The sequence below is a fragment of the Labrus bergylta genome, chromosome 16 (assembly GCF_963930695.1).
Source record: "Labrus bergylta chromosome 16, fLabBer1.1, whole genome shotgun sequence".
NCBI lineage: Eukaryota > Metazoa > Chordata > Actinopteri > Labriformes > Labridae > Labrus > Labrus bergylta.
Genome location: NC_089210.1, coordinates 13,571,434 through 13,598,924, shown reverse-complemented (window position 1 = coordinate 13,598,924; position 27,491 = coordinate 13,571,434). Strand labels below are relative to the sequence as shown.

Here is a 27,491-nt window from a genome sequence, read left to right as displayed (position 1 = left end):
CATTTGTGTTTGAATTTATTTATTTAATAGGGACAATGCAATTTAACATAATTTCAATACAAAGCATGAAACTGATGTGCTGCATAAAGAGTATATAGCTATGGTTATTTTCCAACTCGTGTCCCCATTTGGGCCTTTGTGTAAACAAACAGATTAAAATGTACAAAATTCAGTTACATAAAACCCCATAACACGATATGAGGATACATTAAAATACATGTACAACAATACAAATGCTATAAACCAGTTTAAAATAAAGTTTGAAGATACTATTTAAAAGTGGGTATAGCTCTGGCTTGCTTTGAGCCAGCATTTCACCTTTTTTGTAAAAGATTTTAAGTCCGAGATTAATTTTATTTCAGGTGGTAATGTGTTCCAGAGTTTACAGCCTTTGATGGAGAAGGCTGATTGACCAAACGTAGATCTACGATGTTGTATGCTACAGTTTCCATTCACAGTGCTTTTTGTTACCCTGTTTCCGTCCTGTTTTTGAACATATCTGGAGAGAGGTTCAGGGGCCAGATTGTTGATACATGTAAAAACAAGTTTGAGGAAACATAAATGCATAAAGCTCTCAAAACTGAGTTTTGTGTTTGTGTGTTGTTTCTAGAAAGACAGTCGAGAGAGAGAGAGAGAGAGTGTGTTGCAAAGTAAAACAGTGTCAGGAATGTTGTTTTTGAATGATCAGAGTTTTACATTTCTGCCCAAATGTTCCTGTCTGCCCTATTACTCTCTTTGTTACACTACAGGTGATAGTGCATAAACACCATTATGTTTTTCACTATTTGAGAAATGTACTCATTCATTTTCTTTAAAATATTACTTTTTGGCCTTTTGTTTTTATTGATAGCAAAGCAAAAGAGAGACAGGAAGAGTTGGGATGAGCTTCAGGTATGAGAGTTCAGTTTCACCTTCTATACTGACATAAACCAGTGTCCCATTATTCATTTTCTGCCAATAGATTAAACAATTGATTAATTCCAGAAATTGTGAAGAAATCAAGAAAAATAATAATATATGGGCCTATTGTAAAAATGTGCAGGGTGAAAGTGGATAAGTGGATGAAACCTTTAAAAAAAAAAAAAAAAAAAAAAATCACAATTCTATTGGTTGGGAGGGCTTGATAAAATTCTTGCACAAAAAAAACATGAAAGAAACACTTAGCCTACAGTTGCCATTAGTTGGATGTTTCTTACAATACTTCTGAAGTCAAACTTTGGCTTATGAAGAAGTGAAGTTGTGTCTTTGGGTCCCCCTTTTATGGGAACCACTGCCCATAGAAAAGCCCGGGCCGGCCCTGCGTATCCGGGTTGTTTTCACAACACTGAGCAGAGCTGCTGGCGACCCGGAGAGCTGCAGCCAATCGTCGGGTGGGTAAACCAACACCTGTCTGTCACATTCACCACACACTGTCTGCTGGAACTGCTATGAAGAATAAACACAACCAACAGGTGAAGGTAGCAGCGGCTCAGGACGGATTCGACATGTCGAGCTTCGAGGTGACTCTCCAGCAACTCAATGATCTGTTGACGGACGACTGCGGCTTTTACAGCTGGCCGACAAAACACTTCCACGAGGTTTACCCGAGGATCTACGTGGGCAATGCGTGAGTGATAAAACTAACCTACAATATTGCATATTTGATATTTTTTCACATAGAAAAAAAAAAGGCTATAGCCTAGTAGAATAAGATGCCTTTATTTAAATTTAAAAAAAAAAACATGCACCGTTATCAGTCCCCATAGATTCTGTATTTTTATATCAATTAACAATCAGTTCCAATTTGATCACCACTCAGCCATACTTATAGAATGATCTCCATGTACCAGGTAATGTGATGTCTGTGTGATTTCCCCCCCAGATAACTGCAATGAGCCTGACAGTAGGCTGCCTTATTTGTTGTCTTTCTCAACAGATGACAAAATGCACCTGCAGTAGCCTACAGGATCATAACTGACATCAATCAAGTACAAATATGTTTATTCATGAGGATTTCCTGCATCATTTTTCTTTCTGACTCTGGAGTAGTATGTTCCAGGAAAACATGTCATGTTACAAAGAGATAATGAACTCAGTGCTGGACCTTCATAGGCACTTAAATCATTGATATGAAGTGTGTTTAAACCCCTGTCTCACACAAACAGAGTCACTGGGGTTGCATCAGAAGCCTGTTTAAATTTTTAAAGAGTTAGCTATGTTATAAAAAGGCAAAATGGAACAGAGTGGGAGGAAGACAGAGCTGTCAGGGCTGGAAGATTTCAAAAAATAGCTTGAGTTCTTAACCAATTATACCCCTTGAATTAAAACATCCAAAGTGACCTACATTTCAGTCTGTGCTATTATCATTCTGCATCTCTGTCGCTGCTAATATTAGCCTAAAACAGAAACACAGGTAGCAACACCCTGAAGCCTACCATTCTCTACATGAGATCATCATTGACAAAACAGATATTTTACTGCTAAGGAAGACTTGAAACTTGCAATTTTGGACATTGGGAAAAAGTTAATTTTCTTAATGACTGACATAAAATCAGAATATAGCAACCAGTAGAGTTGGACCCTACTTTCCAATAGGACAAATGCAGGTTTAAGGCACTTCCATATTGGTTTTACCTTTGAAATTAAGAGGCTTAATCAATTCCATAAACAGTCTCTATTTGTTACTAAGAAGTGAGAGTTTAGAGACATACAATACCAAGTTGAATTATGGGAAGTGACAGTAGGATCTAATATCATTGGCAACTGAGAGCCAGAAAAACGCTTCTGCTTTAATTAGAAAAGAAATGAAAAGAAAAAGTAATAACAGTCGCTCAACTTTACCAAAATGCAATAAAGTAGACTTACTGTGCAAACTAATTATCATGTGCTAAAGAATAGGTCACTATTCTGCTTTAATTGAAGCTAACATCAGCAAACTAGCTTAGCACAAGGACGTTAAAAAAAAAAACAAGAAAGTCTCCTTTATCCTTTATCCAGTTAGCCTAATATAAAGGTTTGACATTATGGGGTGACTTTACACCTTACATTGGTTTAACTGAAAACATAAACATTTAATTTGAAGAAAAATGATGATTTGTATACTATAAATGTATTTCTGTGGTGCTGCGTGAGGTCATTAAATGTAATAATGTGTTTAAAGTAGATTTCTTTCAAGAGACTGGATTTGAATACGACAGGGACTTATTGCAATAAACTTTTAGGCCAAGCTAAATCATTTCTAAGATTGTAATAACACCAAGCATAATTTATAATGACATATATCTCCATTAGGGGTTATAACCAACTTTACAAAAAGTCAGAAGCACAGCATTTCCTTACAGAGTTATCAGTAGAAAAAGCTTGTTCACAAACATTTAGCAACATGCAGTATATTGAGCTTCACATCAGGCTTACGAGTGTGTTCTAAATATTAAATGGTCAGCTCTAAAAGCTTTATAAAAGAAGCTTTTAGAAGATTGATTTCCAGCACAGTGAGTCATGGTGGTGCATTTTAATCGACAAAGCCTCTCCAGCGCCTTCATAAAGGAGTCATAAAGGACAGAGCAGAAACACGTGTATCTGTTCAGAGAGCAAATCAATATAGCAAATATAGACTGGAACACACTAATGCATCATCATCTGTGGAGATAATGTTCACTGTGCATCTTTCCGTCTGAACAAATATTACTGTTTTGATTTTTCTATCCTGGTTCCACTCTGCAGTCTGGAAGCCTGCTAGACTTTTATGTGTGTGTGTGTGGGTGTGTGCATGCATGTGTGTGTGTTGGGAGGAATGACGTTGCACCAGTGTGCATCGCCTCTATTTTTAGCTCTCCACATCTAAGAGGCAGGAGGTGCCAAGTGGAGCAGCAAACCCAGAGATTCACAGTGAGAAGCAGCAGATCTCCATATCAAAACAGGGTTTTTTTTTTATGAAAGAAAAAGAAAAGGGTAAAGGAAAAATAAAATCCTTCATTCGGAGGCACACACAAGCTGTTTTAAAAAACAATAGGACTAAAGTGTCTTTTATTTAATAACGGGATATCTCCCAGTTACACTTTAATTGATGTCCCATGTTTCTATAACTCCACATTTCATGTCACTTTTTCACTTTTCATGACATTAAGTAATCCAGAGGCAGTTTCCAAACAAATGTACCTGAATATAAGAAAGTCTGCAAACGGAATGCGAATGTAGGCATAATTCAATGTGAGACGTTTGTTTAACTGAACGTACAGATGGAGGTGCTAATAGAGGTGAACAAAATGTCCTATTTATATTAAAAAAAGAACAGTGAAACCACAAAAGATGGAAGGACATGTAGCAAACAGGATGAAAAATTGCATTTCTGTTTGCTTAATGCATACTCAGAGAAAGGTTACGTTCTCATCATTGCACCACAAAGATGTGTTGATATTCTTTAGTTGTAAAGTGGAGCAGAAACGTGTGCACTTTTAAAGGGGACATATTATGAAAAATCCACTTCTACAGTGTTTTAGAACATATATTTGGGTAACCTGAGTGTCTACCGACCCACAAAATGTGAAATAAACCCATCCAGTCCTTTGTTTGTGGTCTGCATAAGTCTTACAACACAGAGAAAAAAGCTCAGTTTGAAATTTGCTCTTTGTGACATCAGTGGGATTCTGGTAAAAAAAAATTCCCCTCCCCTCCCCTGGTATCTTCACCCATGGACTTCACCCCCCGCCTCGAGCAAAACTTTTGCACAGGTCCGCCATTTTTTTATTATCACAAGCGAATTAGTGATGTCACTGGGACCAAAGCACAGCACAGATGTTTCATTTAGACCACAGGCCAATGTGTCCTCTTTAATTTAAACAAAAGAGCGTTGCTTATAGAGCCATATGAGCTCTCAAGTAATCCTTTTTAAATCTTTTTACAGGTTTTCTATTTATCACAGTTTGAAACATGGTTATCTAGCATTGTAAATTATAAAACATTGATCTGTGAAATGATCCAGGTAGAGTTGCTTGAGAGCTTATTGCAGACTAGCTTCAGTGCAAAAGTACAAACTATCACATTGTATCTTGTCTCTAAGTAAGTGTGAAACAAACTCTTGTATAAACAAACTAGTGTATCTGTTTGCTTCCCAATATGCTGCAGGTTTGTGGCAATGAATGTGATGCGTCTGAAGCGCTTGGGGATCACGCACATCCTGAACGCAGCAGAAGGAAACTCGTTCATGCACGTCAACACCAACGCCGAGTGGTACGCCGGCACGGGTATCATCTACCACGGAGTAGCAGCCAGCGACACGGACCACTTCGACATCAGCGTTTACTTTGAGGAGGCTGCAGACTTCATTGAAAAGGCCATGGCTTACAAGAACGGAAAAGGTCAGAGGATAGCAGATATAACTAAAGCTGAATTCTTGTTTGTTTCTCCCTTTGTAAATGATTTCCTTTTTGATTTCATGGTTCTGATTTTTAGACCCAGAATAGTGAACAATACTCCAAAATGTAAGTGTGCATACAAATAAAATTTAAAAAACTAGCGGGAGCTCCTTATAGCCATGCATCATTTTCAATAAAATGCAATAATATATGCCTTGCAGTTTGGGGGTTCTCAACCCACCCCCTTTTAACTCCCTCCTCAAGAATTGAATTAAAGATCACACTTCTTTTCAACCAGTTTAAATAAGTCTCAGAGGTCTCCAAAACATCTCTATGAAGTTTCTTGTTAGAAATCCACTCTGGTCCTGTATTTGATAATAATAATAATAACAATAATAATAATAATAATAATAATAATAATAATAATAATAATAATTTCATAATATGTGACCTTTAATAAAAAAAAAAAACAATTTTCTAATGTAACAAAATATGAGCTTAACCCTAACTCATGACATACTTCTTTTTGATTTTTTGTTTAATATTTACAGTCTATGGTTTTTTCACTCTTAATACTCGGGTACTTCCTGTTGATCACTCAGTCATTTAACTATTTCAACTCTCCTTTATGTAACTTATACAGTAGTTTCTTTTTTCCCTTGTTTTTGTTTTTCTGTGTTTGTTATTTTTTCTGTACAGCACTTTCTTTGCACAATGAGAATATTTTTTAATAGGCCTCTAGAATGCAGAATGCAATTGGGACATGGATGTTGGCTTTTCTAATCAATAGACACAGTCTTCTAATGTTTAAGATCAATATTGAGGCTGCACTCTTTGATGGTTTTATAAACACAAATTATCTATTTATTTATTCTTTAGGCAAAGACATTTCTAGTCTGTTAAACCTTTTTTTTTTTATATCAAACATAAATACATACATAAATTACAACTAAGATTTCCCATACTACTGTTGTTGGTTCGATCAAAGTAAAACTTGCTTTCCTTCCTCCTGCAGGTAAAGTGTACGTTCATTGCAGGGAAGGCTACAGTCGATCACCCAGCTTAGTCATAGCTTACCTGATGCTTCGCCAAAACATGGACGTTCACACCGCTCTGGCCATGGTGCGGCAGAAGAGAGAGATCGGACCCAACGACGGCTTCCTGCGGCAGCTCTGTCTGCTGAACCAGAGGCTGGCTGCTGAGGGAAAGTTCTGGAACAAATGAAACCGATCCAAGAAGCAGATAGACAAGTCTGTTATTGAGAACAAAAGTATGTGTTCATTGCACATCACTTTCTTTCACTTGTTCTACAACTTAAACAAGCCGCACATCTGTGAGGGAATGTTCTGGAAGTGAGGGTAGAAGACAGTGAAACACATTTCAAGGCTGACAGCATTGAGTGTATGTTTGAAACAAAATAGTAGGTCTCACACAGAAACTTAAGAAATGTATTTATAGCCTTTTAATTGTGCTTCATCCAACACTGGTGATGTGCTGATCATATAATGTAATGTGTAAATCCAGGTGCACAAAAATGTGACATACAGACACTTTAATTATATTCCAAATACTAGATTTATAAGCAATGTTCTGTATAGTTACTGTGTTTTAATTAATCCAGGAGACACAATCTACATTTCAGAGGTTTGTTAGTATGTATGTAAAGACACTCATTGTGGGAACTGGTGAGAAAAAAAGATGGTGGAACTTTCTGTCTATCGCCTCTTAATATTCAGCCTGTCTTCCCTCCATCTCCATCTCCTCTCGTCCTGGCAATGTTGTCTTTGTCTTAGCCTCACTCCTGCACACACTGCCAAATCTCTCTGTCCCAGCCAGATATCTAGTGGACACTGTGATTTCTTCTCATATTGAACCAGATTTTCAGGATAGTACAGGATGATAAGGAGATATTTTTGTCTAGTATGTCTAGTGTAAAAAAAAACAACTTCTGAATCTTTTATCTTCACTGCCTAAAACCTGCCTAAAAATGTAACATGTTGTTATGTTGCTTTATAGGAACTTATGATATTTTACGCAGCAGAGTGCATTAAATTAAAGATAGTTCAATGACACTGGTCAGACATTATTGGAGAAAAATAGAGGAACAGCTCTGCATTTTGGGAAATGTATTATTTAATACTTGCACGCTGAGTTTGGTAAGAAGTCTATGTTTGTCACTCAAACACTGCCAAGATTGTGATAAAGCTTTGCCACTTATGTTATTGGATAACTTCTTAATCAAACTTTTTACACTGTAACGTGTTTACATTTGTGTGTCAGAGTATATTAATTTTTCTATTGTGCAGCAGCATGCTATTTAATGTATGTTTGACTGAAAGTGTTTTTTTTCAACACACATAGTATGTAGCTATGTACAATGCAGAGTCACAGTGTGCATTATTGTGTGTGCATCGTTTATCACTATGTGCATTATAAGGCCTGTAACTTGTGAATCATCATGTGCATTACCTAGGTAGGATGTGATGTGATTGGTCATGTCAGTCGGCTCTCATTAAGTCTCAGGTTATGAGACTGCTTTTATGAAGTGCACTTTATCCAATGACACTTGGGATTGTTGTTGCTCTCTCTTTTCACATGTTAAGTAATAAACTGAAAAGAACGTGGTACATTTTCTTTTTTTGGGGATCTTTGATTGGGGAGATGACATTCAGCGCACACTGATTTTTTTTGTCAGAAGATGACTGTCATATATCCTATCCGTTGTAAATTTAAAAAAAAAAAAAATCAGTAGGTCACACTTAGGGGTTTAAAGAGTTTAAACTAAATTAAAATGCAGAAAGCTGTAGCTACAAAAAAAAACACAAGTTGAGGAACAGGGCAGCTGAGAGGTAAGAAATCTGCTAAGCTAGGCTAGTTTTATATCATATAGCATTTTTCGATTATCCCAAAATGAATTCTTCTTTAAAGCTCCTGTGAGGAGTTTTTGACTGGTCATGGGAAAACATGATATTTATAAAGATGTCCCTATGTGACCTTCAAAAGCAAATAAGACCAGAATTGACAAGATTGACTATTTCTGTATTTGTTAATGCCTGAAAGTACTGCGACAGGGTAGGTGCCAGACTAATTGACTTACTGCCAAATATTTACAGTGAGTAATATGTTTGGCTGTTAAAAAAGCAGGAAGGGAATTTGTGTTTCAAATACAGATACATGTACAGGACCATATCAGAAAATAGATATTAGGTACAAGTGTTCCCAGGTGTCTCTAAAATCAACACAGTATGAAAGTTCCTCACAGTAGCTTTGAGGATAAACAAGCCTACCCAAATGTTCCATTCTTTGATTATGTTTCAAGAATAGTTCACAGCTAGGTGCGAAAGGATAATATAGCTTTCATTAAGGCTTTCAGGGACTCTCTCAAGCAAAGTCAAGTCGAGCTTTCAGGCCATGTAACTTCAGAAATGGTCATTTTGGTTTGGCTTGCTCTCTAAGACTCAACCCACTCAAAGACTCAGATACATGAGAGCCGGGTAAATGTAGAAGCTTACTTTTTCTTTTGGTAGTTACTGACAAAATAAAGGTTCTACACAAGGAGGCAGTCTGAGAAATCATACAAATCCAAAAGCAAACGGGCAAAAAGGACAGCAAACAGTTTTTTCACCATAAGTCTCTCTGAACAGACATGCTTTCAACTGATTTCTGAAGTAGTCATCACAGTCAGGAGACTGTCAAGGGTGTGGAGTGTACTTGTCCTACATTTAGTGTGAGTAGATAGGAGCTGGTTAGTAACCTCTGTGTCCTGTAGAGGGCGCAGTAGGACGACTGTTGAAGGGTGATGACTTCAAAGTACATGTTCCCTTCCAAAAGCTTTTTTTTTTTTTTTTTAAATTGATGTAACCTTGAATGAGTCTAACTTACACTACGCATTAGAAACACAAGACTTATACTGGATTGTTTTTGTACTCACAGTAATCTCTGTAAATCACAAAACAATGTGCTCTGATGGAACATTGTCAAGTGTGACATCATGATAACCCTTTTAGAACATCGTCAAACATCCTGTGACAGATGTAACTATATTTCTTAGTATAAGAAAACACGGCTGAACAAATTGTTTTCCAAAGTTTAAAAGCTAAGATTTTTTACATACACATTCATACTTTCATGTCTCTTCACCTCTGTGTCTCCATGTGTCCCTCTCTTTATCTCTGTCCTCGTGTGACACATGCAGTTGACACAAGGCCATGTCTGTCAGGAGAGGAGAGTAACTCTCTTACATAACACCAGTCTGCATCAATGAACCCCTTAGGGTGGGGGAGCCATGTGTTTTCTAGTGAGTCTATGTGATTGAGTCAGTGCAGGTGGAAGTGTGTATGGAAGCATGACTGCAACATGTTGATCCTCGGTACATGAGAGCATTTGTGTCCAAACATTTGGATCCACTTTTAGGCACTAAACCTAACATATCTGAATACACCAGGTTACATTGTGGCAAAATGGAAATAAAATGATAAACAAAGCATCCAGAAAAAAGTCAAAATGATGCTGAGGGGCTGTCATAAAACATGAAGCAATGGATTTAAACATTAATATATAAAAAGTGCAAACTTCATATGCCTTAAATTCAAATCAGGAACAAGTTAACGCAAATTATACGTGATAGTTTCAGAATGTGGATGCTAGAATCTGAACATCCACAATTTGTGTCAGGAAGGGGGGGGGGGGGGGGGGGAATTGGGGCGCAGGTGTGGACCCAGGGGTGTCTTAAAGTTATCCCAAAAGAATAACCACACAATCGCAATAGTGATAGATTGGAAAGGGGAAAAACAACTAAACTGTATAGAGCCACAACAGGCTTCCTAAATGAAAAAATGCACCGAAAATGATTAACTAAATCACTGCTGTCGAGCAGCGGCACCCCAAGTTATACTATGAGACAGGCCATGGAAATCTAATACACAAAGTTCTTGGTTGGTGTTTAAAGATACACACAAACAACTCGAGAAACCGCAGGGAGAACCTTTCATGAGTCAGAGTAGAACACTGGAGACTCACAGTATATAAAAACTCCCCACACCACATGAGCTTAATCAAAGCCAATCAGTGCCACACACACCTGACTGCAGTGAGTTGATTCTCTCTCTCTCTCACTGTGCAGGAAGAGTGAGTGCCCTCACACTTTTAGCTTATTTGCTAAATCCTCTATTTGTAGCATGTTAGCTTGCTGATATTCCTTTTTGTTATTTTTTAAATGTACACTATTGATCCCAGAGGGGAAATTCAGGTTTACATTCTATTATTAACACGCTTGCTACCCCGCAAAATACACACATGCACAAACAGAACATGTGGACATGCATTAATGTCCGAGTGAGGCTACACAGGGAGCCCGTCAGAGATTTTGGGGTTTCGGTGCCTTGCACATGGGCAGTTCTGTGGAAGTGACCTGGCACCTCTCCAACAACCAGACCAACTTCCATACTTTGGTATCCTTACAGACTGAGCTACTGCTCAGTAGTACACACAGCTGTGGTTGGCAGAAACGTTGTACTTTTTCAAAGGTTTTTGGCTGCTCCTTTCTCTCTTAGTACTGTTCTTTCACAGGAATAGCAGTTGACAGGATGACTCTGCAACAGCTAGCATGGCTAGTAGGCATAAGTAGGCTATGAATGATGTGCTGAAATGTGATGTTGCTTTTTTTCTTGTTGTTTCTGCCTTAGACTTATTCGTGTAGATTTGAATTGGTGTTTTGAATAAAGGGTCCAGTTTGTGAAGGCTCTATATCCTGTCTGGAAACAGTGATTCCTGAGATGTACCCTCTGACCCTGACTTCAATGTTACTCTAGAGATATAGAGTTGCTGGTGGGGGGATTTAAGATGAGCCTATCTGCAGTTGACAATAGCATCAGATCTGTCATATAAACAAGCGTCAGGCTTCTTGTCATTGTTTTGTTATCTTTGTTGCTTTGGGAATACGCAAATTCCCCAAAATGTAAAGCTGTTCCACAGAACGGAAACAAGAGGAGTTAACAACAAGCTCATGGTTAAATATTAATAACAATAACAGTAAATAATCCCACAATGTGGACGCAACTTCATAAAATACATATTGAAGCTAATGTTTTTTTATTTATTTTTTAAACCATCCCTAAGCATGTTGAATTTTCTTTATATAATCAAATCATTCACGCATTTATGAATCTTATGTAAGCATGTGCATGACCTGAGCACGTGCCTTTCTCCAAATTTGCAAAAGAGATCAAATTTATGAGCAATGTCAGTGAATACGAGCATCATTACATTACACTGGTCTATTTTTAGAGCTGTGCTGAGTGCACTTTCATTTGGTTTCATTTGGTTGCAGATCTGAGGGGAAAAATCTACAACTGTACAACTGATGATTCATGTCACATTGATGACTATCAATTTGTGTCTGTGTTTCTCTCTCTCTCTCTCTCTCTCTCTCACACACACACACACACACACACACACACACACACACACACACACACACACATACACAGACACACACCCACACACACCCACACACCATGCCAGTCTGTACCAGCTGTGCCCTCTCGTGTCTTTGGGGGGTTGGGTGGGTGTGGGTGTTCTAGGAAGGATTGGTGGAGAGCAAAGCAGCTCAATGTTACATCATCCTCTCTATGACAACCCTTAAACACATTTGATACGGGGTGGCTTTAATGAGTCTCAGAGTTCTTAATTATTTAGTAGTCTGTTTCCAAATTAAGAAGAAGTGCCCTGTAGATAACCCACGACTCAAAATGTTCAAGCACAGTATCATCATCGGGAGTGCTCCTTTCAACAATGCTTTTCATTTCCATAAAGATGCACTTAATCAAATACAATGACAACTTTGGGAATTTGCGTTTACCGTTTGAGTTCCTGTGAAATCAAAAAAAGTGAATTTGAATGTCCTGTGGTGATTGTTTCCTATTAAGCTAAGGACATTGTTAGTGAGCTCAGCTGGGCGGGGACAAAAAAATCTGTCTCGTCCGTGGCCCAGACCCCCACGTCAATCAATCACACACCACCCAGCCTCATGACCGCATCTGAAGTCACTTAAAGGAAGATGACACAGACATTAGTGACTTTGATTGTGTAATAACTGTCAGGCCTGCAAAACAATATAAAATATCATGCGTGTTTGTGTGTGAGGACCGACTGGATGTTCTTTTCTCTAATGCAGTCTGTGGATTTAAAAAAACAAAACATTATTGTAATGTATTTATTAGAGACACACACACACACACACACACAAACAGACATACAGACAAACAGACAGACAGACAGTCAGACACACACACACACACACAGACAGACAGACAGACACACATACAAACAGACAGACAGTCAGACACACACACACACAGACAGACAGACAGACACACATACAAACAGACAGACAGTCAGACACACACACACACACACACACACACACACACACACACAGACACACACACAGACAGACAGACACACACACACACACACACACACACACACACACACACACACACACACACACAGCTGAGGCTCAGTTGGTAGAGTCAATCAACTCTCAACCCGAAGGTTGGGGTTGTTTCGATCCCCAGCTCCTGCAGCCTTCATGTCAGATGAGTTAACTCCAAGTTGCTCCCACTGATTCGTAGGCAGCGCATGAATGGGATTGCATAATACTGATGGACACATTACATAGCATCATCTGCCATCAGTATGTGAATAAGTCAGAATGAGTAGGTGTTTACTCCGGCAGGAAAGCACTTTGAGTAGTCAGAACCCAAGAAAAGCACTATACAAGTCCATTTACACACACACATATATACAAAGATACACAAAGTAAGAATGTCACAGAAGACTTAATCGTGAAGACTGCTTCTCATACACATAAGTTTAGTTTGCTGCCCAGATGCATAGAGGAGATACTTAGCGCCGGCCACTGAGGTGTTTGTGTTTTCAGTTGCCTTGGCACTGAGATCAAAGGGGGAGGGGCTTACAGGTGTGATTGGGCTGACATAATTCCAGATAACAATCAAAATATAAATAAGCTGACTTTTCTTTTTTATGGCTTGTTGAACAAGAAAAAAAAAAAAAATTGTTGGACCAAAATTGACTTCGGCCCACTGGGAAAGTGTTTGGTGTGCCAGATGGCCAGTCCAGCCCTGGAGATGAGTTACATAACACTTAGCTCCAAAACCTTCAAGTTCATTTAAATACCAAAATCTAAATTCATGTAATAAACAGGAAGTCAAAGTCAGTGTGTTGAGAAGAGTAAGCTGTAGACTGTCAAGCAGCTGAAAAAAAACAACAAAGTAAGCAAATTGATATCAAATATTTTTTTAATGTCGAAAATGAATGTCACATAGCCACAAACACAAACAGCTTTGAGCCATTGAGATGCCATTCTCCGATTGTGCCATGAATGATTTGTCACAGAAAAAAACAAGACAAACAACAACCGTGCCCATTACAAGCCCACAACAAGCATCACCAAATACACCACCAAAACTCTGGCTCTGGGGTGTTTCCATCCACGTCTCATTCAGCTTTACATTCAACACTGTGCTGTGCCAACAAATGTTTGGCCGCTTCGCTAACAGGAAAAAAGCCTTTTGCCTGTGCAGGGCCTCACATGATTTCTCTCAGATATGCTCATTAGGGCCGGGCCGGGTGCTACTGCATAAAGCCACTGTGAAGGGGAGCTGCAGGGAGCGTTGACTGAAAACAAGAGAGGACATTGGCGTCATTGGAATTGTAGTCTAGGACTTGGGGTCTTTAACCTTTCTTGTTCAAGGCACAATTTACAGAATCACAAATAAGTATGGAATTGCATATTTGTACTTTTGGATTTGAAGGGCTTGAAAAGGATTAGATCTCTCTTCAAAGCTATTTTAGGGGCAGAAGAACCCTTGTTGAAATTAGTTTTGTGCCATTGACGGCTATCTTTTTTTAAGAGTGATATATTTTCTTTAAAAGGCCAAACTTAATTCACCCCATCTCTTGTCTGTATGAAGCATCAGTCCTCTCTTGGTTCGTCAGAGCAGAATACACATAGAGAAGAAGTAATAAATATCTGCCTGTTGATGATAAATACTCAAAGCATGACTTCATATTCCATGCTATCAATTCATTATTGACAATACAAAGTTAGTGCAGTTACGTTCAAACTTTTTTCTACATTGTCACAATGAAGTATTTTACAACCTGAACGGATCCAGTAAGCATTCGACCAAAAGTCTATAACATTTCAGACACTTTGAGAGGTTTTCACCAGGAGCTCTGAGCTGACCTGAGACACCTGTTGGGTCCTCTTCCACAGTTTGTACCATTGTTTGTTGTCCGTGCATGAGACTGATCACATCCCCTCTGTTCAATCTGGCACAATGCAGTACAATGAGGTATGAATAGTTGTATAAATCTTTTTTTTTGGTTTCTATTTTGTGATTTTTTTTTTTGTTGACTTACTTCTGTACGATGACGTATTCCGTCAAGAGAATATTATTGTCACAACATTGAGATTAATATATGGCAGATTTATACATCACAAAGCGAGCCCTGGTCTGAGGTCAGGTTAATTTTTGAGCTTTACAAAGGCTAATATCATGATTCAGGTGCTGTTTCTTTCATTGACCCAGATCAGAGGTAAGAGCAAAAGTCCAGCTAAGCAAGTGATACAGCCCAAGCAACTGTGAAAAGCAGGGCTCAGGTTCATTCACCTTCAGTCGAACTAATGGAATAATGGATTTGGCTTCAGCCTGTAGTCTTAAGTAAATGTACGCAACATTTTCACTTAAGAGAGTAAGCCATCAATTCTACTGGAAGTAGAGACAATACCGTCTAGAACAGCAATCAGTCTGGTGTTAGAGCTAAGACATGTGCATGCTAAGGGTTTGGGAATCATGCTTACTCATCATATCAGGGAATAGCTTGGTGCTAAGCGTGGGATCATGATTCATTAAAATGGCCCTGTGGCTTGTTTTCCAACATGGATGAATGTATGTTCATTGTGCATAGTGTCTGTTTTAAGAAAGACTAATTGCTCAAAATTTGCTACAGATCACATCAAGTTCCTTATTAGTTAATGCTCAGTTACAGCTGTTATAAAATCGATGTGCCCTGAGCCTGAACTTACTTTGAATTCAACAAAATTCTGTTCTGTTAGGAAGTTGTAAATATATCAAACTAGCTCATGAGCTAGTTAGCTACAGTTTCTCTTATCGCTGACAGAAGATGGATTCAGGGAAAGTACATGCCTTGACTTATTAAGATCATTTTAGGGCTCAGTAGGAAGTATGTAGGCCTACTATACTACTATACCAAACAAGGGCCAAATGTGATAAAGCCCATAGTTTCCCAGCATATCGATTGGTCCATTTAACACTCCAGAGCAAGTTTGATGCCAAAACATTATTCAGATAACATCAATGATTTGACTAATTGTGCATCTGAGGGAAGTCTTTTTTGCAGAGTTACTCTGAATGTACTGTACACTATAAGGGGAACTAATGAAGTATAACCAGGAAATGTTTTAAATATCCGTTCAGATGTTCAATGAGTTCAACTGAAGGTGGTTTGAACCCTCACCTTTTGGGTGACATTTTGAGCACTAGTTACCACTGCACCAACGATGGTCTGAAAAGTGCATATACAGCCATTTCTTACAATAAAGCATCAACACAGATAGACAGACATTCACTTTACAAGAAAATCAGATGCAAAGTAATACCGGCATAAAAGAATCATCATAAAAAACAGCTTTTTCTTTCCTCTATCCAAAACAGAGTTACCTTAACTCTTGCTTTATACCGTTCATGGTTTTCAATCCTCACACCACAAGTCTTTTATAAACATACTATACATATATATATATGTATATATATATACATATATATATATATAAAAAACGACTCATTAGTCGAAGACTGTCACTTGTTTAAGGTTTTAACCCCAACCTGCAAACTCATTCACCCTAGAGTAAGCATAACAATAAACACTTGGTGCACAACAAAAGCAACATCAACAACATCGAAAAACAACATGAGTGTGACTTCACACGGTGTCTTTAATCGTACAATTTCAGTATTTTACATTCCACATGTGGACATATTCCTGCAGGGATTGTCGTCTTTCTCCACCAAAGAGTGCTAAGTATGAGTTGGGGTAGGTTTTTTTTTGTGACTGTGTGCATGTGTGGGACGGGAGGAGGAAGGTGCACACATAGAGGACAAGGTGAAATAAATATTGGAAAGGGACCAGGATGTAAGGAGGAAGGCTGGATGATCGGGAGCTCAACGGGGAACATTGCAGGGGACAAAATGAAAGTGAAAGAAAGGACGGGAGGAGACAGATATGAGGAAGGATGCTGTTGACTAACTAACAGATGTTTTCCCTGGGTAAGTAATGAAAGTAGTATACACAGTTTATTTGTGAAAAAACAACTTGTGAGAGAGTTGTTGTTTTAGTTTCGTGCCACACTGCAGCGGCAGAGCTTAGCATCAAGTTCACATTTTAGTTAATTGTAAACGTAACATCAAAGTTTCATGTAAGAGACAGAGAGCGTCGTGAGGAAACACAATTCTGTGGTCACTCTATGAAAAGGACTTCAGTTTTATGTTGTAGTGTGGAAAGTGATGCAGCTTTTGAGGCAATCCTGCTGGGCCTCAACACTGCTGCTTTTGTCAAAAGGTGCTTTAATGTGAAAAGAAAACACCTTTTTCCTCTTCTACTCTGTGGCTCTTTAAACTGGAGACATTCACATCTGGCTTTGCCTGCAAATAAGCCTCCTGTAGCACCACCCAGACTGTGCACCGAGCTGAGCAAATCCAGTTTTCTATTCTGACATTACACATGTCTCATATGAACAGAAGGAAAACATTTTAAGCTTCACGAGGAGACACTGTATTAAAGATTAAAGCAGAAAAAGTACTCTGTGTCATTGAACTGTCGGAGCATTTTGAGTAGTGGGACACAAAACGTGCTCTTGTTCACTGTGTGCCCAGTTGCCTCGTCACTAAGACAACCAAGGTCATACAGACAGCAAAACAAGTCCCTCTCCAAAACTCCCGATTCAAAAACAACACTTTTAAAGGATCAGATTTGAAACACTGATTAGATTTGCATGCAGTCTGCGGTATCACAGCTAGCAGTGATGTCCAGGTATATCGCTTTTTTTGTGAGGAGTATGGTCACTGAATATAATGTTGAGTCTCTCTGCTTATGCTGGTGCAACTGATCATGGCTGAAGGCAGTGTGCTCTGTGGTGCTGGTGTGTGTTTTTTTTTTTTTAAGAGGACAAGGGGAGGATTTCTCCGGTGATCATTTGGCTGAGAGACAGAGAGTGAGAGAAAGAGAGAGAGAGCGGCTGTGCTGCTGCCAGCTTAAATCTAAATCTTATTTCACTGAGCTATGCGGACCTGATTCCCGTAATAGGAAAAAAAAGGAAAAGTAGTTCTGCTTAAGGTACTTCTTGTGATAGTGAAGTGATTTAGAGGTATTGAAAAGATGGGTATATGATGAAGGTCAGTTGGTGATCATCACAAGGCAAACAAGCATCATAATGAGGTCAACTTGAAACAATGCTTAAATATAACTGTACAGATCTCAATACTGAATTCTGCTAACCCTCTGCTACATGACGGGTCAGATAGATTTGTGATCCGATTTGAGCTGGCAGCAAAAAGTCACTCGCTGATAGCTCTAATGCCACATAAAACAACTGTAACATTTTTATATATATTATCTATGTCTATAAATATATGCTTCTGTATAATGTATTATGTATATCTGTATAACCACCTCTGTGAGGCACAAACGCTTGTCAGGATTACTAAGCCAGTGGTTCCCTGCTATGAGCCATGACCCGGTTGCAGCATGGCTTTCATTCACAGTGAGCTAAGTACAAACACAGCGGGCCTCGGGACGGCGGGCGTGAAGCTGTACTGCTTGATCATTCTATTGCTGTGTGTGTGCTGCTGCTGTGTGTGTGTGTGTGTGTGTGTGTGTGTGTATCCCTGTATAGTCAGCGCTTATCATTCTATTTTAATACCCTGCAACATACATAGAAAAGAAAGTATAGTAACACTGAGAGTAGTGGCATCTGAAGGCCATGTCACAGTCCTTGTTGGTTTCAACAGGTAATCTGAAGAGATGAGACTGTGTGTGTTTTCGTGTGTGAGATATATTTCAGAGAACATTGTTAAGACTGCTAAAGTCAGGTAGAAACACAAATATGTCTGGGAGAAGGATTAAGAGGGAGGGGTCAAGGAGGGCCGTTAAGGGATACAGACATTGTGGTTCTAGTGCAACAGAAAAAAACCTGATAGTTATTTGTAGTGGATGGCATTTGGGATGTGGTTGGTGGAGCTTAATTCAGCAGTGTTTAATTCATATTGTAAATCTGGGATAGGAAAGTCGCAAAGTGTCTTTGAAATGGCTCGGCGTCCATTTCTGCTGCGACAGAGGGGGAAGGATTTGGAGATGTACTGAAAGTGCGAGGGTCCGTTTTTTTTATGTGGGGGGTTTTTCTTTCAGCTTGCTTTAAAGTCACATCGCTCCCCGCCACAGTTGCTCGCTCGTCGTTTCCTTCCCCTCTGGATGATACCGTATCCACAGGAGACTACTGCTTACTTCATTTGCTGTTTATTCACCTCCCAGTCCACCACCCACAATAGTCCATTGGCCTGACCCGATCAGGCCAAAATGGCTTCCACTGGAGTCCCAGCTTCCAGCTGTCGTTGTCCCCTGACAGTTTCTGTAAGTTCAATCGGCACACTGTAATGTCACATATTCACCCCTGCCCTCATTGTCATTCCGGCTTCCTGAATAAAAACAAAACCAGAGAGACTGTTGGTCCCAGGTGATGAGCGGTCAAAATGAAAAAAGGGGAGAAAATAACAAAATCTTCCATGTCAGCTGTTGAATAATGATCCATGGCCTGTTTTATACACGTGCAGTACACTGTTGTCTGAGCAGCATGCTCATCGGGTCCATGTTGGTAACTCATTGTCTACTATGTGTGTATGTTTGTATATCATGCATGTCAGTGTGTTGCAGACAGAGGGGCAGCTGCACTGAGATGAGAGGTGTGTGAGGTAGAATCTGTCTGTTTCAGGCTGAACTTGAAACAAGTTACAGGGGGCAGCCTAGGTTTGCAGAGGTAAGTGACAACATCCCCCTCCACCACCTGCCCGAGCTGAACCTATCACAAGACAGCGTGGAGGTGAGGAGGCGGGGCTACGTTGCGACAACAGGGCAGGGTTCCATTGATAAGAAGCACTCACATACACACATGGAGACAGAAGATGTGGTACAGCCCAGAGGTTATGGACGAGGAAGGAGGGATGAGCATCGACAACAAGCTGAGGTATTACTTCAAAAAACAACTGAAGATGTGTGTGCATAATACTTGTGTGTGAGAGATAATGGAAACAGGAGGTATGTGTCAGAGAGGTATTCTAGCAGTAATACCTATGTACTCAGAATATATACATACATAGTGAATATATGTATATATATATATATATATATATATATATATATATATATCAATACTATAATTAAGGACATGACTTGTCAGTATTGCAACGTGTTATGATTCTAGAGGGAACACTTTAATATAGCCCAGCTGAAAACTTCATTTTGAAATTACTTAAAATATTTATTTACTAAACATTTAAAATCCAAATTCAAAACATTTTGCATTAAATTCTGTAATGAATCAAGAAATGCTTTCTGTTAAAATATTTACTGACTGTGCACTAGAAGTTTTGAAAGAATGTATTTATATGGAGCAAGATCCCCTATCCCAAACGCAACGCCAAAGAAGAATTAAGAATAGAAGTGGCTAGTATGCTAACATGCTAACTTCACAGGTTGCTTTGGCCATTTGTTGGCAGCAGAAAAGTCTATAATCACTGACTGAACTTGTTAGCAAACAGTTACCTATTTAAACACCAGGCTTTTAGTTAGCCACGATAGCATTCCTTTGGGCTGGGTGCAAATTCAGACATTACACCCTAAAAGTCTACTATACAGTAAGATTGCAATTTTGTAGTGCGGTAAAATTGTTTGGAAGAATAATAATTCTTTATGTGCTGTGATAAATTAAAAGTATCCTACAAATTAGCTGCTAAATGCTACAGTATACCTTACCGGCTAGTCGCTAACAATTTCTTTCTCGTGCTATAGCTAGCATACAGTCTTTTTCTTATTTAGCAAGTTATCAAGCAACTTTTCTGATAAACTCAGCAGTGAACTATTGATTTAACTCAGCTCACAGGATAAGCATGAACTGTTTAACGACAGTAACTTTCTACACATCGATACACTCTTTCTTGAAGCGCACAGTGAATCTTAGATCAAGACTCTTCATTCAGTATCTTCACAGAAAGCACCGTGAGGTTCCCATCACTTTTTTTACACTTAATTTTCTTAATTAACCCACACAGCAACTTTTGTAGTGCTATATATATATATACAAATATTAATCAGGTTTTTTTTTTAATACAAATTACAAAATAGATAAGGGCTTAATCAAAGTGTTCCGACTGCAACACAGCAGAGGTTTAGGGTTAACATTTTCTGAGGTATGAGGTAAGAGTGTATGGGTGTGTTTTGAGCGTTGATGTAGTGTGTTTTCCTCTGTGTGTACTGTATGAGAGACAGAAAGAGAAGGAGAGGTCAGTGTGTGAAGGAGGTAGGTCGACAAACACTCAAGAGAACCCTTAGGGGAGGGCTGCACGTGCAGATGGAGGAAGCCATTGCAGATATGGAGACGTGTAGGAGATGGGCAGGGGTGCGGGGGGTTGTCTGACGAGCTAATGGTCAGGTCCCAAAGATTTTTAAAGGTGGAGGTGGATGTGGTGGGAGTAGCCCCTCATTTTGCATTAGTGTCGGACCAGAGTATAGCTTATGGGTGTGAGAGGAGTTAATTGAAGAGACTTATGTTTGCATATAGAGATAGTGAATGTTTATGGCAGTGTGTTTGGAATTTGAATCTTTGAATATGTTAAACTGTTTACAGCTTTGTACTCTGTGTGTGTACCTATCAGCACGACAAAAAGAAAAGCTGGATTGTCAGTGTGTTTCTCTCTCATGATGTTGGCGTGTGTTGCTGGTGGCAGGTGGAGGGTCTTGATGGTGTTGGACAAAAAAAAAGCAAAAAAAAAAAAAAAACTAATTTTTTACTTCCCCACACACTTCCTCTTTTGAAAAACTAAAGAAACAAAAAAAACACCCCGATTTCATTCCTACGCTTTTCTGTCCAGGCTTTTTTTTAGGGGGTGGCATCGTCTCTTCAAGTCACACATCCTGGTCCTCGAAGACCTCAAGGAAGAGTGGGGGAAAGAGTTCGTTGGGACACTCCACCTTCATATGGAGGAAGCGGCTGGCGTGGCAAGCTCCGATCATGCGCAGGTCAGTCACCTTCATCAGCAGCTTGGGCCAGAAGTGGGGAATGTTGTGCTTGCGGTAGTTGATGTAGTGCTCAAAGGCCAGCAGATAGGCCTCTTGGCACTGCTCGATCTTATCCATGCTGGTCAGCCCTGAACGGTCTGAATGGAGAAGATTGAGAAGAGAGGAAGATTACATTGAGTGAATGAAACATTTCCAACTTAACAGGAAGAAAATTGCTTCCTACAACAGTGAATTTACTACTTGTATTTCTTATCTTAGGATGACAACAAGGGCTGTAAGGGTGAGTTCAGACCAAAAAGGAACTTTGACCTTGTTATAATTTGTTGCATTTGTTAATCACTACCCAACACCTGAAGGTGCACACAGATTGGCTGACTCCATTGAACATTTTACAATTAAGTTCATCCCACAATTGATTAAATGATGGTATATGTACTGGAGCCACTGATCTTTGTGTTCATACAGATCTTATGACATATTTTGTGAACCTGTTAAGTATTCTGAACTGAAGCAGCACAGCCTTGGTGTAATTTAAGATTCATGAGTTGGTTATTCAATATTTTAGTAAGTTTTATCCTGTATCTTTTATTCTAAGCTTGAGGAAAACGCTGCTTACTGGAAATAGGACAGATAAGAATCAACTTAAACTCAATAAAAGACCATAAATGGTATTATTAGAAATATCAGAATGAATAGGAATGTGAAAAAGGAAACTTAGATGAAATTCTTCTTCTATCAACACTCCTCACCTGAGCTCATGAGCAGCACTGCCTGCATCAGAGCTACCTCCGTGTCGTCCAGGTTAAACTGAGCCAGGCTCTTTCCCAAGTCGAAGATGGCGTCCGAAACCACGCCCAACCCGCCGTTCTTCAGCTGCTCCCGTTTCACAGCCATCTCGCCGTTTAGCGTCAACGTCTCACTTTCTGGGTCGTAGCGTACAGCGGCTCGCAGCGACATGATCTCCATGCAGCAGCCTTTCAACAAGATGATCTGGTCTTCACAAGGCAGCTGGGAAACAACAACAACACACAGAGTGAGCAGAAGTAATAAGACAGCAACTGACATGACCGTTTAAAGAAATTCTATGTAAGGGGCACTGGTGACGCAGTGGTTAATGCGCGCGCCCCATGTACGGAGGCCGTGCTCTTTAAGGCGGGCGGCCCAGGTTCGAATCCAGCCTGTGGCTCCTTTCCCACATGTCGTTCCCCACTCTCTCTTTCCCTGATTTCCAACTCTATCCACTATCCTAGCTCTGCATTAAAAAAAAGGCCCAAGAAGCCCCCAAAAAATCTTTAAAATAAATTCTATGCAACAGGCCAACAATCTTAAAATAGTTTTCATGTAGTTTAGGAAAATAATCCAAAATACATTTTTACTACCTTAGTTATTAAAGTACTGAACAAATCTGAAGCTTGGGGTGCCCGTAGCCTGATGGTTATGTCACATGCCCCATGTAAGGAGGCTATAGTCCTTGTCGCAGCAGCCTTAGGGTTTGAATCCGACCTCTGCCCTTTGCTGCATGTCATGCCTCACTTTCTCCTCCCAACAATTCCTAACTCTCTTCAGCCGAACTATCCAATAATATCTTCAACTCGGAAGCTCTTACCATTAGCAGAGACTTGAGGCATTATGTTGTTAAGGATTGAAGGGATAGATGGCTTTTTTGAAGTGGGGTTGTATGAGGTGCTCATCAATAGGAAGTGTACTTCGTACTTCAGATAACAGTCAGTACAGTCCATGTTTATAGAGGCCAGCCAGGGTTCAAACATAGAAGTTAATTTATTTAGCGCCGCAAACAGGGACACCAGAAACACGTACGTAGTTTACCAACTGAAGAAAGTCCAGCGTATATTTTTTTTTAAACTTTCGGATATTTTCATGGCTTTATTTGGACAAAACGGCCCTTTCCTTTGGAACCACACTACAGCCCTGTAGCCCATCACTGTAACTTTGCTAATTGTTGCTAATTGTTGAGCTCATGATGGATTAACGTTGTAATATATGAACGAGTAATGTTCTTGACCTGCTCTTTTGTAAAGTGTTTCCAGATAATATTTGTTATGAATTGGCGCTATACAAATAAAGATTGATTGTTTGATTGAGCGCTGTGTCAGATCAGCTTTTTGGGTCAGTGGTAATAAAATGAAATTCCGCATGAAAGAAAATAGAATACAATGAAAATGATGAGATGCTGTTAATAGTTGAGAGGAGGGGATTATTTTGTGAACCCTAGAAAACCAGAATTACTTTAACAGATGAGACAGGGGTTGATTTTTTCACTGAGTTGTATTTTAATTGGATTAATTGGTTCATTAGTGCTCTGTAGAAAGTGTCTATCTGGATTATTTAGCGCCGCTCTTTCATAATCCTCTCCAGAAAGGATTATGAGCAGAAGTTGACTTGCCCCTGGAGTGTTAATGTATACATTTATCGCAGCTGGTCTCTGCTGCCTGAGGTAATTTCCACTCAGCAGCTAGCTCTGTGATCTCTATGTTGACCAGGACAGTCTCTGTTTGAACAGTCTGCAAAATCACAAACATGGCGCAGACTGTGGTAGCTTCAGAAAGGTGAAGTTTGATTTCAGACCTCGCTTGCCCCAGCACTTTCTGACCTGAACAGCAGACATATAAACTGCATTATGCATAGCTTGGCGCATGAGTAGGAACACAGGGCCTTTGTTTGAATAGAAATGTGGGGCATAATTAAATATTCAAAAATATAAACTGAACAGTTGTTTTACATGGAAGACTTTAAGAGGCCAAAGAACATGGTAGTCATTGCCCCATCTGCAGCTGCACATAGCTTAGCTTAGCTTCCATGTAGACACTAGGGCCTCCAAACAGAGGCTGTTCTGTCTCTTATTTGATGTACATAGTGCACTTTGTTTCTATTGATATTGACCTTCTACAACCTGACCTCAAACAACAGAAAGTATTCCTTTGAAACCCTTAAACACAAAAGAACTGAAGTCATGCCTTCCACTGCCACAGAGGTTGAAAAACATTAAGATTCTTTTCATTTTTGCAATACCGACAAATTCTAGCTGACAATGACAGCTTTCGATGCTTTTAATATGTGGAAGGAAAATGATTCAGTATCATATATACTGAAGTGTTTTTTCCCCCACAGTGGGATATGGTATTAAAGCTTTTTCTTTTTTTTTTTTAACAACCCCAGCATAGTTAGTTATTAGTTATTTTTGAGTGCTTCCTTGCAGACAGCAGGCTATCATTTTAATTCACAGCAAAGCCCGTGTCGTTTGTTTTAAATAACATGGTAGACAGTACTTGGAGATTAGCAGGACAGCAGTGCAGTATCTCGAAGTGGTGAGTCATCGCTTCGTCCAGAGAGGAAGAGAAGGGGGGCTGGGATGGCAGCATGGGGGAAGGGGGGGCATTAAGATTTGGTGAAAAAGCAGCTGAGAAAGGCTGCAGGAAAAGTACTTGTGAAAGGGGACCATGATTGGAGAAAGCCTACAAGTAAAAGTCTGAAATCACTACCTAATCTTCCTCCTTTCTGTAAAGGATCATGTAAATATTTTATGAACTTGAAGTTTCTCAATCTCAATTTACTGCTTAGGAAGAAGTAAACAACCAGATGATTTTTATTTAAGGAATGGAAACTACAGTACATGGATGAGAGTTTGATTCAGGACACACCCTGACTGCTTCTTTGTGTTCATACTAGGACAACTTATTGGACTTTTTCTTTACAGTATTTTTTTTGACTTTGCACAAAAGAGTAGTGTTTTGGTAGCAGAAGAGTTCTGGTTGTTTGAAATTTCTTTTCAGTCTGAGTATAAATCAAATTAAATGCGGCTTTGATCGCAAACTGGAAAACTGTCTGTGTGGTAAGCAGAGGAGGCGGTACACATTGACCTAAATGCAATAGCTGAACCAGAGCACAGATAAGGAAGTCTTTAAAAGTTAATCTGCTGGCTACACAAGAAACCCCAATCATGTTGGCTGTTGTCATGATTAGTCAAATGCTGAAGGGTTTCAAAAATGTTGGACTTTAAACTTTCTTGAATCTAATAAAGAGCAGGACAGAGCTGCTGGTGTTACTCTGCACTCTGATTTAGAGCATGTAGCATCCCATAATATAAATAAATGCACTCTTAAAATCACATTTTCCTCATTTTAAACTGTAGCTGCAGCTCCACAAAAGGATGTTTTTCTTCCAGCTTTGAAATAATTAAATTAAAGGGATAGTTGGTTTTGGGGGTTCGTTAGTTCGATTGTATCAATAGTAAGTGTATAAGCAACAGGTTTTATTGAGAAACTGACCAGGGACATGGAAGCTAGGCTTTTCTTTGTGTCAAGAAATAGTGCTATAAATAGCGTACACTTACATCGTCAATGATGTGCAGGTCAGTTTTTTACTTATTTAGCTTATTTATGAGAAACAAATGGTCTGCAGTGACGGACTGTATAGCCGTCATCTCTGGCCAGTTACTCATTAAAAGGTCCGAGCTGACTGGGATCTCGTGTGGCTAATACATTTACTATTGACAAGTACCTCATATTACACTACTTCAACAAATCTGAACCATTCCTTTAGGTTTGTGTAGAGTTGGCATATTGAGTAGCCCACAACCATCATAAAAACTGGATTTATACCAAGATTTACTGAGTGTCATCAATGAAGCAGAGAGTGTAGGAGAAGCTGCAAATAGATCGACTGGAGAAGTGTTGCACTGCCTCACACTGTCTGGTGTCATAATGCCCTCCATTTTTTATCGTCATGGCTCCTTCTATAAACTCTTTTACTCATTTTGTGGTTTTTGAAAAACGCTGCACCCTCTCTCAAAGACAAACAACAGCAACAACAACAACAAAACATTCATCAGTTCTATGGACATCTTACAACCCTTTCTGGCTGCAGTAATAGTTGTAAGTTGGCAGGCCACTCCAACAATCACAGCTACTGTTAGAACCGAAACCTGCACTGTATGTTCCCTATAGTGTTTTTGCTACTGTGGTTTTTGGTTAATAAAAGCTATACAAGAAAAGGAAAAAAGAAAATGGTAAATGGACCTAAGCTTGTTTAGCTCTTTTCTAGTCTGCTGACTACTCAAAGTCACAGCTCCACATTCACACCCATTCACACACTGATGGCTGAGGCTGTTTTGTAAAGTGACAATCAGTATTAACTAATCCCATTCATACACATTTATTTGCCGTCGACGAGGCAGTGTCTTGTCCTGCAGGAGCTGGGGATCGAACCCATGATCCTCCAGTTGGGAAACACCCAACTGAGCCACAGCTACCCCCTCGGACCGACCACCTTCAACAGCCCCATGCACACTCCATTAGCATGTGAAGCCTTGACAGGTCTCCCTGTCAAACTGTTGCTAACTCAGGATCAGACAATCCATTTTAATGGAAGAGGATAAGAAAATTGGAAATTTCTAAACTTTTCAAATATGGCCTGTCCTTTCTTGTTTAAATGTAATAGTGCAGACAAAGTACACATGCCAAAAGATACTGTGAAGCACTCTCACTGAAAGCATCCGTTATTTTCTTAGACTACCGATGATGATGATTGACTCAAGACCACACATTAGATTGAATGTTAACTCTAGGTCTACAGCTGAACCTACCTCTGAGAACATGGGCAATTTCTTGGCAAAGTCGACGACACGGGTGATGGCGGGGGTCATGATCTTAGTGAACTCGCTGAAGGCTTCTAGGTCCACCTTATCGCCGTCCGAAGTGGGAACAATTGGACCCTGGCCGATGTCATCGGGCTAGAAACAAGACA

The 27,491-nt window shown here is 39.5% G+C and overlaps 2 protein-coding genes across 6 annotated transcripts in view; one reads left to right on the top strand and one right to left on the bottom strand.

Annotated features, from left to right (window-relative positions):
- The first annotated feature begins 1,317 nt into the window (after nt 1-1,317).
- Nucleotides 1,318-7,958, top strand: LOC109997530 (dual specificity protein phosphatase 3). Its single transcript, XM_020652034.2, has 3 exons — nt 1,318-1,606; nt 5,104-5,336; nt 6,349-7,958. The coding sequence occupies exons 1-3, from the start codon at nt 1,428-1,430 to the stop codon at nt 6,555-6,557; spliced, it is 621 nt and encodes a 206-aa protein (XP_020507690.1). The 5' UTR covers nt 1,318-1,427; the 3' UTR covers nt 6,558-7,958.
- A 5,678-nt stretch (nt 7,959-13,636) lies between these two features.
- The window catches only part of LOC109997529 (thyroid hormone receptor alpha), a 98,114-nt gene continuing 84,259 nt past the window's right edge, over nt 13,637-27,491 (bottom strand). For all 5 annotated transcript variants that reach the window (XM_065964655.1, XM_065964656.1, XM_065964657.1 and 2 more), the window contains 3 exons: nt 27,331-27,477; nt 22,478-22,736; nt 13,637-21,865 (listed from right to left, as the gene is read on the bottom strand). In XM_065964655.1, the coding sequence (XP_065820727.1) occupies nt 21,615-21,865; nt 22,478-22,736; nt 27,331-27,477 (657 nt within the window). In that variant the 3' untranslated portion in view covers nt 13,637-21,614. The remainder of the gene's footprint in view (nt 21,866-22,477; nt 22,737-27,330; nt 27,478-27,491) is intronic.

Bases quoted from the DNA above. Each gene is read 5' to 3' on its own strand.
- LOC109997530 (XM_020652034.2), top strand. From the start codon at position 1,428: ATGAAGAATAAACACAACCAACAGGTGAAGGTAGCAGCGGCTCAGGAC. The intron at 1,607-5,103 runs GTGAGTGATAAA...AATATGCTGCAG, and splicing joins AGGATCTACGTGGGCAATGC to GTTTGTGGCAATGAATGTGA. The intron at 5,337-6,348 runs GTCAGAGGATAG...TTCCTCCTGCAG, and splicing joins GGCTTACAAGAACGGAAAAG to GTAAAGTGTACGTTCATTGC.